At 40.8% G+C, this 13855-nt stretch overlaps 1 protein-coding gene across 2 annotated transcripts in view; it reads right to left on the bottom strand.

Annotated features, from left to right (window-relative positions):
• WDR5 (WD repeat domain 5) overlaps positions 1-13855 on the bottom strand; it is a 43728-nt gene that overhangs the window by 1968 nt on the left and 27905 nt on the right. For both annotated transcript variants that reach the window (XM_040324085.1, XM_040324084.1), the window contains exons 7-13: positions 13620-13703; positions 11998-12053; positions 11102-11148; positions 10916-10991; positions 6067-6100; positions 2479-2553; positions 525-612 (exon numbers count right to left, since the gene is read on the bottom strand). In XM_040324085.1, the coding sequence (XP_040180019.1) occupies positions 525-612; positions 2479-2553; positions 6067-6100; positions 10916-10991; positions 11102-11148; positions 11998-12053; positions 13620-13703 (460 nt within the window). The remainder of the gene's footprint in view (positions 1-524; positions 613-2478; positions 2554-6066; positions 6101-10915; positions 10992-11101; positions 11149-11997; positions 12054-13619; positions 13704-13855) is intronic.

Below are 13855 nucleotides of genomic sequence, written 5' to 3'. Positions count from 1 at the left end.
ACTGGATTTCTGCCAGAACCAGATTTTTTTCGTTTTTTTGCATTTGTTAATTTAATAGACCAAAAAAGGGAGCAAATAAAAGACGTTTGTTAGGGTTTGTAAAATGTATTTCAAAACACAATCACATTGATATAGATGTGACATTCTGCAGTGCTGGACGGAAAAAACACTGAAACAGTCTTTGCATCAGAGAAGCCAACATTAAGGCACTCAGAACAATTACATATATTATACATTTGTATAGCTGTAATATATTACACCATGCTGTACAAAAGACTCCCAACATTGCAAGGCAAGCATACCAACGACTGTCCGTCTGACTTTTGTTCTCAGACTCAAACTGTGCTTCTAGTGGAAGCACAAGGTTGACTCTAGACTGATGAAGCATCTTTTCCAACAGTCCAATAACTTCTTCGAACAAATGTTGTTTACCATTATCCATTAAAGATTGACACATTTGACAAAGTATAACATATCAGGTAAATGAAATGTATACTTAACCTACAATTCATAACTTGTCCTACCTGTATGTCCCTGTAGTTTCTGCACAACCTCCTTGGTCTGTAGGTTCCAGATATACACCAAATTATCCTCAGAGCCGGATACAATCCACTGAAAACAGAAACAGTGCAGATTGTAGACAAATGGAAATAAAAGAGGCACTGATCCCTTTAAAAAGGTAGCAGCAGAAGAAAGGTGCTATATAGAGTGTAATGTTATATTTCTCATATTCGGAGCACATCCAGTTGTATACTGTCATTCTCAATTCACGACAAATTGTGAAATGTATCAAGAGGGGTGTTTGAGAATATTTCCAACCTAGCGCAGGAAACCCCCCCCCCCACCCCCATTTGTACATCTTGTACGCTGTTGGACTATAAGAGCGAAGCACTTTAGGTGTTAAAATGGTTATAAAGCCAATACACGCGTTTACCTTAATGCATTCCCTGCATTAAAGAGCAAGTTCATCTTTGGTGCCCACATGGGCCGTGTCATTCATTCACAGTTCCCTGCAAGCAATGTAGATTTTTTTTGTGGAAAAGTAAAGTTTGATCTGTAGGGAAAACTAGAATAGGTTTTTGGGTAGGTCTTTTTTAATCCTCAGATCTTTGAAAGTCCATAATCTGCAAACTATAGGATTGCAACAGAGTATGTGCAGATTTTGTACGAGCCTACAGATATGCAAGCATATTTTTAAAAGGACTACTTTTTAAATAAATATACTAGAGAAGATGGAATGCATAGATTTTTTTATTGTTGAAAGGTAATGCAAATACCCTGTTTTACCTATAATGGTATTCCTAGGAATCTTTCAGGACAGCAACTAGAGAAATGACTGGTTCTTCCCTCTATATTAGAAACAGAGCTGTGGAAAACACTCTTGCACCTCAACCCTGCGCTCACTGCAGCTGCAGGGGGTGGATGGGCGAGCCACGCAGTGTATCTATAGATGCACAAAGCTTAGCTCAAGCTCACATGAGTGCAAGCAACTTGCTATGGGGACACTCCCAAGCAGGGCTGTGGAGTCGAGGAGTCGGGGGAAATTTTGGGTACCTGGAGTCGGCAAACAATGCACCGACTCCGACTAAATTTAGATTGTAATAAAAAAAAAAAAAGCAAGTTTAAATGTCCCAATTCACAAAAAGTTATAATTAATGACTTCTCTACTGTAAGAATAAAGACCAATGCACGCAGTGCCTCACGTAACCGCAAAACGAACACGTTAAGTGACCGTGAAGAAGCATGCTTTTCATGTGCTTCACTATATGGCACGCAACGCACAATTAGGAGCTGCAATACTTATACTTTCCATAGTGTTGTGTTCTGCTTTTACAGGGAACGCAGCGTCCATGTGTAACCTAGCCTCTCACTGATGAAGGATTAAATAAATATGTTTTTTGCAGGACTAGAGAGTGAGACACTTGTATAAGTGAAGGGAATGGAGGGCCAATAGTTCAAGACTGAAGCTGTAAACCATTGGAAAAACTGCTGTCATTTAGCTAAGGCTATAAAAACTTGTAAACTCCGATTGTTAGCTTAAACGTTAAACATGACTATGGGATTCTCCTAGGAAAATCATGTTTTAGAATAAATGCCCCTTCTTGGATCCTCCCATTGCCCTATCTTCAGCAGCAGATTTGTTTTCATTGTGTTTGTCTTTTGCTTAAACTGTGCAATACAGTAGACTGTTGGCTTCCCAGCCAGTAGTCCTGTGGTAGGTTGCGTTTCTTTCCCTCAAGGAATGTATAAAATACATTTGCATATTAATACAGAGGAGTCGGAGAGTCGGAGTCGGAAGTACATAAAACTGAGGAGTCGGAACATTTATCTACCGACTCCACAGCCCTGCTCCCAAGTACTCTACTACTGAACGTTTATCCCCTATTCCATCAACTTATCACATCTAGCAGCATGCTGCATACAATAGGCATTATACCAAGGCCATTCAAATTGTAAAATCCTCTGAACACAACATACCTTGCCTCCTGTGACAGAGAAATTGGCAAATATGCAATACTTCTCATTCTTGTGACATGTGTAGGTTTTCAGGCACTGCAAGAGAGGTAAAACATTTTTGAAAAATCTTAGATGAGAATATACAGATAAAATGTTAAAATAGGTTTTAAATTTTCAAAATGAACCTGACAGGTCTAAAACGCTACTGCTAGTCACAGGATAGAAAAATAAACTGACAGAAACACCTAAAAATAAATAAATAGTGGACTGAGAAGCAGCCCTATCCTTGCAAACAGGGAAGCAGAAGCCCAAGGCCTCACCACCACCTTGTCCTCACAAAAGCGAAAAGGTTCTCTGTAGGAGTCTCTATAAGCCTAGTAATTGCAACCTTGCACGTAAAAGGCCAAGAGAATTTTTGAACATGCTCAAAGTAGTCTAAAATAGACAACACCAACTTAATATCCAATGGAGACAAAAAGGGGCCACACAGGCACAACAATCCTCATGACACCCTCCACAAAGACTTTTTAAACAACGGATGAGACGCAATTAGTCTCTGAAACAAAAAACGGCCAAAGTTTAAATCTGCCCCTTGATGGTACTTTAGGCCAGAGAAATCTCTACACCAGCCTGTCAGCATGGGGCAACCATCAACAGACCTTGGATTTGCCCATGCATCAGATTCCCAAGGCCAGGTCGGCTCTGAAATGTTGGATTTCCATGTGGGATTTCCCCTGGACGAACTAAGTTAGGGATGATACTGCTCTAAAAAAAAAAAAAAAAAAAAAAAAAAAAAAAACTGCTGATGCCTTGGCTTTGCTTCCGTCCCACTAAACCAAAAAGGTGCTGGCTATGCACAGGTGCATTGGATAGAAGATCCTGGACTGCCGCACTCCTTAAAACAATGCCTTTATTGTACAAATGAAATCCCCAAAAAAACACCAAAGCGATGCAGTCAAAATGAAGTGAACAACAGGCAAAAGGTGGCGGACATGTTCTACATCATGTGATGCTTACTTGTAGCGAACCAAGTTATTACGAAACGGACGTAGGGCGGAGCGATGCGCTGACGTCACCTCGTGCTCCATACGTTTTCCCAGAAGGACGGGTTGTCCGTTTTGTGCACCGACCGGCACATCAGACTCAAGGCTTATTTTAAACTGCAACTTTGTAAGTGTATCACTTTGATTTTTTAAATACATTTTTAATGCGGTAATACACTATACGGAACGTCTATATTTTCTATGTACTGCGTGTATCCACTGATGGTTCATTGGTCGTGAGGTTACTGCCAAGGACCCGTGATATCGTTTGCCGTTTCTTGGAGTCAAGCTGCATTTGATTACATGCATCTTTTGATCCTCTGTTTTGGGTGATGGCGGCACGTTGGTAAGAAGTAATTTCTGCAGATTGGTGGTGGATTCAACACATTTTTCTTTGGACATGGCATTTTACACTTGTATGGACTTTTTTCACAAGAGCACCGGTAAAAAGTATTTTTTTTTTCACTTATTTTCATTATACAACTCCTTTTTGGTTGTATATTTATGGACACAATTTTGGATGTCATCAACACATTTGTGGACTTGCTTTACATCATTGATTAAAAGAGCTGGGTCTTGCTTGCAGACTCCAGGTGGAGTTACTCCAACAAGGGTGTAAAGAATAGGTCAGAAAACAGGACCAAGCACATAAGGGAAGAACTTAAAGAGCAAGTTCAACTTTTCAGAAAAATCTGTAAGGTGACCTTTCACAGGAGCCCCATGATGGGTGAAGTTATAGCCTTGGCAAGTAACATTTACTTTAAAGCTGAACTTCAGGTATGATATAAATTTTCATACCAACATCGGGTTAGCTTGGCACAAAAGTATTCCTATGTGATAATGGATTGGCCTCTGATAAACAAAATCACTTTATTAGCCCAAACTCCTTCAAATGACAGTTGCAGTCTTCTGCGTGCTGAGCTTGAGTTCTTTAACTGGACAAGGTGGATATCGTGACGTTACTTGCCCCTCTCTCTCCACCACATCAAATCAGAGAACACTGATTGAGGGGAAAATGCAAGGAGTTCTCTGAAATGTGGCAAGGTGAGCAAGCGAACCCCTTTGGTTATTGTGTAGAATGGCAGCCACTTGGCACAGCGCTCAAAGAACATGTTCCTCACTGTAGTAGCTTAGGCTACTACATAGATATATAGCTTCTACACAGAGGTTTTCAGGTATCACAAATGCATATTTATATTGAGCCAAGCAGGCCCAATGAAAGTAAACAAAATAGATCATACCCCAAGAAAAACTGAGGTGCCACATACAGTTTGGACTTGGGATCCAAAGGACTCCACAGGGAAAGCAATAAGCTTGAAGACACCTTGTACATTTGTTACCCTAGATTATACTAAAGCCTTTTGTCCTCCATTCAAGAAATTCCAGTTTTACACATTAGTAGAAATGTATTAAAAAACTGGGGCAGACAGATTGCCAAACAGCTGCTTCAGTAAGCTTTACTGAACAACCTGAAGACACTTCAGATACTGTCTACTGCAGTGCCGATAAAATTCCCCCAATGTATATGGTCTGGTTCTTTAATTATATTTTTCTTTATGACTGGCCCCACAGCTGTAACACCCCCCCCCCCCCCTCTTGTTTGTGGGTCTCTCTTAGGCTTCATGTACATACACCAGTCACAAACCCAACTTTTTTAATCCAAGCACAAATGTGTGTCAGGGCCACCTGCATCACAGTTGCTGAGAAACCCCTCATTTTAAGAATATGCAGAATAAGGTTTAAAAGCGGACCTCTCCAAAGACAGGATGTCATTTACTGTAATTGTTCATCCTTTCCAACTAAACATGTCTCTGATCAGAAAGATATTCCCAACCACAAGCTTAAAATTTACTAATGTTCTGGAAACAAGGTAGCTGAATAGCACAGAATTACTATTACATTAACAAAGCACTGCCAAGGGGCCCTCATGAAAGCCCAGTTTAGAGGTAAATAAAAGCAAAAAAAAAAAAAAAAAGATGCCATCTATCCTGGAAAGCATCAGTAGATAACTACTTGATTTTTAACGTTACTGTAGTCTTTATTTTTTTTAATAAACAGGCCATCTATGAGTAGCATTTACCTGTCCAAAGGGCTGCTTATCAAGCATATAGTTCTATTAAAACCTTTAAATCATAAACAGGTCCTCTGAACAATGTATACTGTTAGAGCAGGCTGCAGAGGGGAAGTAAACATGAGTCATAAGAAGGTTTTGCACATATAAACAGACTCTTTAACAATGTACGCTGCCACAGAAGACTGTAGACAAATTACTGGTTAATAACAGGAGACCTGATGAGAAAGGTTGTGCAATTAGTACTGGGTCACAAGGCCACCAAGGAATAGGTGCACATTATTCCTACCTGCTAATCAAAATCGTCCTGGGGAACACACATGATTATCAGAAAAGGGCACAATAACAGCCTCTTTATTTATCCGCCAGGCTGAGGGTTGCTCCCGACAGCAGGGAATACCATCAAGATATTGAATTACCAATACAACAGATGGTATTGACACAACAGGGCTTGAGGCACAACTAAACACAATCTGACATCTTTGAGACACCTACCTTCCCTTTGCTGTAGTCCCATAACTTAAGCGTGCTTTGAAGAGAAAGGAAAAAAAAAAAAAAGCGTCATGATAATTTTAAGTGTCAAAGTAAATAAGCTTTAATATTACAAAGGCAAAGCTTATTCAACAAACCAAAAATAGATCACAAAGTTAGCTCTAAATCACAACTTTGAGTCTAAACACATCAGTGAAATCTGTCATATATAGATATTATGATAAAGAGTAAAAGAGATAAAGGCGTTTTGTCACAGCTCATTCGACTTTACCACCAAAGCTATCTAAATCCACAGAGGTTCACAATATAAAGTCGAATGTCAAAGGGGAAAAACTATAAATTTAGGGGGGGGGGGGGGGGGTTGGTCATGCCCGACTTCCAGTATGTGAGCAGCTTCCTCTCTGCTCTGTGACCGCTATGAGATCCCGTTTAGCCTTTAAAAAAAAAATGTTGCTGCTCACCTGGCTCTGCACAGTGCTTGGGACTTTCATGATCAAGGCAGCAATGGTGAAAATTGGGAAAGACTTGTCAGACACACGGAGAGCGCTTGGCCAGCTTAGCTCATGCAGGCAGCCAAGATGCCAACTGGAAAAAATCAGGCCTCTTCTTCTCCGGTAGGGTAAGTCAATCCCACATGGGATGATGGAGGTAGGGACTGGCTGACTCTTCCTCATCAGACCAGGATTTGCAATCTACTGACATGAAGGATCAGGTACAAAAACTCACCCAGACACAGATCATGGCCGCCATTAAGCAATGCCTGGTCTTACTCTCTACATACAGATTTATACACTCAGGAGTGGACTTTTAATGGCTTAAGGATGATGTCCACAAGCTCCACCATCAGGTTTCCAATATTGAGCAACACATTAGCAAAGTGGAAGATTTAACACCCTCTTATGGTCACAGTTCGTGATGTGGTTGCGGACCATAAATCCCAGGCTGCCAAGTTACGAGATCTGGAAGACTTGCTTCAGCTGAGAAAAATCTCCACTTTCTGGACTTTCCAGAAGAATTGGAACAGAAACCCCCAGAGGACTTTCTCCTCAACTGGCTGAAGGAGACCTTTGGAGCAGTTTCTCAACCCTCAGCCATTGAAAGGGCTCTTTGAGCGCCCCTGCAGGCTCCACCAGGGATCCTAGACCCCTGCTAGCAATTTTTCTTGATTTGAGTAAATTATCTTGCAACGTGCTAGGAATATGCATAAATAGGTTTAACACCATCACAATGTTTGCAAATTTCCTCGGCCACTACACAGAAACAGGGGGCTGCTTTTCAAAGTGTCAAGAAACGTCTGAGAATGTAATCTTCCATATAATACGCTGCATCTTGCAGTCTTTAGGTCCTGAATAAAGGCAACGTGCAGTTCTTCACTTCTCCAATGGAGACAGACTGGTGGCTGGAATCCCCAAGTGGCACTTGACAAATGTGCTCTTGACAGTGCCTCATTCCTTTCTTCTGAAAGATTGGGCCCTCCTTTCTACTGGTGCCTTGGGTCAGGCTTTGTGCACGGGTGCGCAGTCATGTTCAAAAAAGAAAGGGCCATCCCCAAAACATTGGGAGCACGAAATTGTCCAAAATGTCTTAGTTCACGGATGCTTTAAGTGTTTCCTAAAAGACATGGATGAGCGATTTTGGGGTGGAGGAACTTTGAATGGCCTGCACAGTCCTGACCGCAACACGACAGAACACCTTTGGGATAAATTAAAGCGGAGACTGCGAAAGACGGGCCTTCTTGTCCAACATCAGTGCCAGACCTCACAAATGCGCTTCTGAAAGAATGGTCAAACATTCCCAAAGACACTCCTCAACCTTGTTGACAGCCTTCTCAGAAGCTGCCCCTGTTGGGTATAGGCTTTGGAAGTTAAGTCCTATGTGGTTGAAGGAGGAATTACCGTATTTATAATTTTAAGAGGGAAGTTTCAGGAATAAACCTTTCCACAGCCCCCTGCGTATAACACGCAGGCACAGTTTACCCTCTATTTTCAGGGTAAAAAAGTGAGTGTTGTGCGCCAATAAATACAGTAATTGAAACAGCTTCTGATAACCATAACTATTAGATGGAAAACACTTGTGAGGTCCCGGGAGGTGTTTTATTGGGATGCCTTTGATGCCAAGCTCCTGGGCACCATCTCTGGAGTTCAACAACTTGGATCTCCTCATAAAAACACAAACACACACACACACACACACACACACACACACACACTTAGATCTGACAGGGCCTAGAGGGTGCTAACACCTTTAAAAAGGTGTTAACGGATGCTGAAACCCAAATTTTAAAATCTGGAGAGCTACTCATCAACGTGATGATCTACTGGCAGAAAAACCTAAAAGAAGCTCCTCTATTAGAACCAACAAGTCTTTGAATTTGGGGACAAAAACAGTAAAAACCTAGCATATTTAGTGAGGACAGAGTGCATAGGCCTCTATTCTCTGTATTTATGAGAACTCCAATGTTTTGTGTACCTCTGCTGATGAGGTTGCGCAGACCTTTATAGCATTATATTCTCATCTGTATTCCTCAGGGGCTACCTATGAGTGGGAGGACGTGCAAGCTTATTTGGCACAGGTGCAGCTTCAGATGCGGCCCCAATCTATGGCAGCTAAATTGGATTTTCCTATTGCAACAAAAGAGATATAGGCCACACCATACATGCTTTCCATCCCAATAAAACTCCCGGCTTAAATGGGTACCCGGTAGAAAGGTATAGCACCTACAAAGAATTCAAATGGCCCAGAAACTATTGAAGGTTTTTACAAATTCTTTGAAAAACTGATCCTTCCCGACTCCTTACAAGAATCCCAAGCCAAGCAAGGACCCTAAATACTGTGAATCATGCCGATCAATTTCTCTCATTAATGTAGCTGCCAAGATATTAGGCAACATTCTTGCTATCAGATTGAACCAAGTTATAACCTATATTGTTAATTCAGACCAAACTGGGTTTATTCCCGATCCCTCTTCAGCTATAAATCTTAAAAGCTTCTTTACGAATTTACAAGTCCCTGGCTTCAATCCTGACACGAGAGTAGTGGTGTCCCCTGGACAGACATAAGGCATTTGACTATTGATTGGCCTTACCCCTTTGTGGTCCTTGAGCAACTGGGTTTTGGATCCAAGCTTATTGCTTGGGTCAAACTTCCATATTGTAGACTTGTAGCCCAGATTTGAGTGAATGCTCAAATTTCTGACCCTTTCTGTATCCATCAGTGCAAAAACGGCAGGGGTTGCCCCCGTTTGCCTTTGCACCTCTGGTGGCCTTATTGAGGTCCAATCCAAAGGTCTGGCAGATTAATGCTTTGGAGAACACCTCACGCCGATATGTCATGTTTAAATGATGCTGCAGCTACTTCCTTGGACACTGAGGTTATTTCTCATTTTGACAAATGCTCAGGGATCAAAGTATATTGGAGCAAGTCTAAATTTTTCCGTTTGACCCAGGGAATCCCCTTGGTTAACCCTCCAATATGCACCTCCAAATAGTATCCAGGTTTAGGTACTTTGGGACCAAAGTGTCTCTGGAGACCTAAATTGATAATAACCTTCCCCCTTTATTCACCATATGACAGTTAATTCACACACTTAGTCGAATTTGCCTTTGAACTTTTTGGGCAGAGGCAACATTTAAAATTATCTACATCCCTAGATTTTTAAATATTTTGTGACACGTGTCCAAGAAGCTGTTGAAAGATTAATGCGTATTCAAATCATTTCAACTTCTGCAGCTGGAATGTGGGGTTCCCAACCATTTTTTATTTACATATATTCAATTGTGACATTGGCTAGAAAGTTTAGGTTGAGGGATGTTTCCTTACAACCATCTACATTGGAGGCCCTTTTAATTCAGAAAGACCACTCTAAAATGAATCTCTAGATATTATGTTCAGCTCCTTTCAGTCTCCTCTACTAGAAAGGATTTGCTATGGATATTCCAGAGCTTGCTGAAGAGTCCTGGGAGGATATTGTGTACACTCAACTCTCCATGGTCATCTCCGCCAGACAAATAAATCCAATTAAAATATTGCCACAGAGTTTTATACCCCTGGCAGATATAAAATGGGAAAATTGGATTCTCCAGAGTGTCCACAGTGCCATTGTGACTTGGGGGGAGGATATATGTTACATATGTTCTGGGCATGTCCACATGTTAGACTTTTTTGGTCAGCCACCCTTCGCTTTGTGGAGAAAAAGCTATTGCTTCCGAATACCTGTGCCCTGGCCAGATGCTTGCTAGATGATGTTTGCCAAGACAGACCTGAGTAGCTTACAGAAAGCATTGCTTTGCACAATTTTATTAGTTAGTACCTAAATTGAAAGACCATTCCCTTCCCACTCATCCTTTTTGAAGTGATCTCATTAAACGTAGCTTTGTCTATGTACAAGCTGACATACATTTCTAAAGGGAGTCCAAAGAAGTTTGACAAGATCTGCTTGGGGTGGCTCACCTCAGTCTCTGGGGATATTAATGTGTAATTTACCATGAAATTTCTCTCAGGCATTGGGATTTTACAGGCCTGTCTCAGATGAAGGCTACATAGACCTGTCTCAAGTGGGTTCCGCCTCAGGATGGCTTTCTCCAGTCACTGAAAAGTTCATCAAGACCCTGTCTCGCTATAATACCACGTAGTTACCAGCAGCATGTTAAGGTGTTTTTTTTCTTGTTTTGTGTCTTAAAGCCAATGACTGAATTTGGTACGCTATGGCCCTTCCTCATAGTTACTCAAATATATCACGGTTGTATCTGAATGTTTTCTTCGGTATCCCTTGCCTTGTGAACCTCTGCAAGAGTTTGTAATGTGCCATTTTCCTGTCATGTGATAGGGCTGTATGCAACACACATGTACTTACTTGTCTAAAGTGGCTGCTAGAATATATTTGCCATTTGGAGAGAACTTCACAAAAGACACTGGAGGATTATCATCATCTAGTCAGAGAAAAAAAAACAAACACAAAATTGAGTATTGCTACGAAGAAAGTCCAATTACTGCCCCCCCCCCCCACCCCCACCACCCAAGTGCCAAAGCCATTTCTTACCAATGAGTGTTTTTAAGCATTGGCCAGATGCTGTATCCCAAATTCGACTGAATACCAAGAAAAAAAAAACAGAAATCAAATTTGAAAATAGGAGAAACAGATGCAGAACAGTCTTAAAAACTATTTTCCAAAACAACTTGAAGCACGCAATAATGGATGAATAACTTGCTGCTTGCATACAATGAAGGTCTGTAGCTTGAAGCACACAAATCTACTAGCACACATACTGTACCTATAGTAAGATTTTAGGTTGTTGCGATTAGGCTTTAGAAAACCATGTTCTCATTACGAAGAATAAAAGAAAGGCAAAATGGGGGAATATGAGCATTGTAGCATTTTACTACATGCAAGTCCTGTTGTATTAGGCTTGATGTACTATTTTATGATCGTAAAACAAAAAAAAAAAAACTTTCCGGTACCTTAAAACCTCATTCACACCATGGTGCAGAGACGTCAGTTTTTCTGCACCTGTTCTGCAAGGTCACAAGAGATGAGGAAAGAAAAAAAAAAAACACACACACACACACACACACACACACACAATTGTGCTCTTGTTCACACCACAACACTGGTATTGTGTACAGAATTTCTTTTTCTTGCAGTTTTCTGCACGGTAAAAAAGCAAGTCAACATGGTTTTAGTCAGTTTTAATGCATGCATGGTCGAACCAATAAAGTCACATGGTCATTATGTCAGTGTCAGATGGCCTTATTCAGGGTCAGCGTCAGATTATGTCATATGGCCTTATTCTGTCAAGGATGTGCACACGCTTCTCCACAACGGAATGCCCAAGGATGATTTTTCGGAAGCAACAGCTACCTTTCAAGTTAGGTGTCATGAGGGACAAACATGGTTAAAGCATTGCTTTGGTATAGTAACAGGAAGACTGAACTCACCAGAGCCCATCATAACTACTAGATACAATGAGGGAACCGTCACGATTGAAGTGCACCTGGAAAAAAAAGAAAAAATTATTTATCACTATTAAAAAAAGGAAAATGCAGCATGTCAATTCCAACTATTGTTTTGTAATCTCACCGACAGCTCTACCCTGGCAGGGAACAACAACCTCTTACCGAAATAGGCAGTGTAAGCATGATAGAAATGTGTAAGGACCCTTTCACACGGGACTGTCCGTGTGCGGGCTTCACTTTAGCTCAGCGGGGATCGCTCAGTCAATCCCCACTGAGCAGATGACCGGTCTGTCTCTGCACACTGTGCAGGGACCGACCTGTCAGAGCTCCGCTGTAACCCAATCCGATAGACTGATGGAAAAGTAGGGTATTCCTCTGTCACACTTTGGCGGATCGGATGTCAGCGGTCATGTAACCGCTGACATCCGTGGCTCCATAGAGGAGCACGGAACGCCCATTCAGGTAATCCTAAAAAAATGGCAGGCTTGTGTTCCTTAAAGTGACACTAAAAGGTTCAGTTTTTTAAAATAACAAACATGTCATACTTCCTAGGGCTGCAACTAACGATTATTTTCATAATCGATTAGTTGGCCGATTATTGCTTCGATTAATCGGATAATCGCCTTAAAAAAAAAATGTTTTGATTTTTTTTGGGCCAATTTGTTATTGGGCAGATTACAAAAAACAAATTGCCACAAAAAACACATTACATGCTTTTCTGCAGCTTCTCCATTGAAGTATATTGAACAAAAAAAAAAATAGCATCGTTTGGCATTAAAAAGTCCTTGCCCTTTCCAAATACGCAGCAGCTGAAAAAAAAATCATGGATGTGAACGTGTCCCATAGGAAAACATGTAAATGTACTGTAGTTTTTTTTCTGCAAAACGCACCAAAAAACAGAGGTGTGAACCCAGGCCTGAGATGTTTAGTAACATAATGGGGTTAAAAAATAAATAAAAAATAAGTACAAAAAGAGCAAATAATCACTACTGTAAGGGGTTCATTTTTTTACTGTGGGACAGTGAAAGTAATATTTACCGTAGCGATTTGCTTTTTTGTACTATAAAAAAATCAATTTTAGTTTTTTTAACCCCATTATGTTACTGGCCAATTAATAGATTACAATTTTCATAATCGATTAGTTGTCGATTAATCGATTAGTTGTTTCGGCCCTAATACTTCCCTCCACTGTGCAGTTAGTTTTGCAGAGTGACCACGATCCTGCTGTTCTGGGGTCCCATGGCGGCTCCTCCCCGCAATCGATAATTTTTTTTAAATGTGTTCTTGCGTGTAAAACACTTGATTTATTGTTTCCCAGCATATTAGCTGCCAAAAAAAAAAAAAAAAACACACAAACTACAATCCATCTAGGATAAAAATAAAAAAATAAAAAAAAAAGTGTACAGTGCTCCTCAAACTAAAGAATCTTAAAGCTTAATGCCACTAGTTTCAGCATTGTCTTGAACCCTTCAGTATGTCTGAATTCAGGACATGTAGAAGATGACTCCGAAGCCTCAGCTTTCTGGATCCTTCTGATATCCAGCTATGTGAATATATTTTTAGAAAACTGCTCATGAAAAACCATCAGCAGAAGAACATCTTACAGCAGAGACAGGGTCAGAGTGGGCAGGCAACGTCTTCAGGCACTTCCCTGTCTTCACGTCCCATATTCGGACACTCTCGTCAAACTACACAAAAACAAAAGAAAATATATTACACTAGACTAAAGTCTTGATTTGCATTACACAGAAAATGGTTACAAAAACACACACACACACACACACACACACACACACACACACACACACACACACACACCATTTAACAATAGCCACCAAAA

Source organism: Rana temporaria, chromosome 9, assembly GCF_905171775.1.
Source record: "Rana temporaria chromosome 9, aRanTem1.1, whole genome shotgun sequence".
NCBI classification, from domain to species: Eukaryota; Metazoa; Chordata; class Amphibia; order Anura; family Ranidae; genus Rana; species Rana temporaria.
This window is presented reverse-complemented; position numbering and strand designations above follow the sequence as displayed.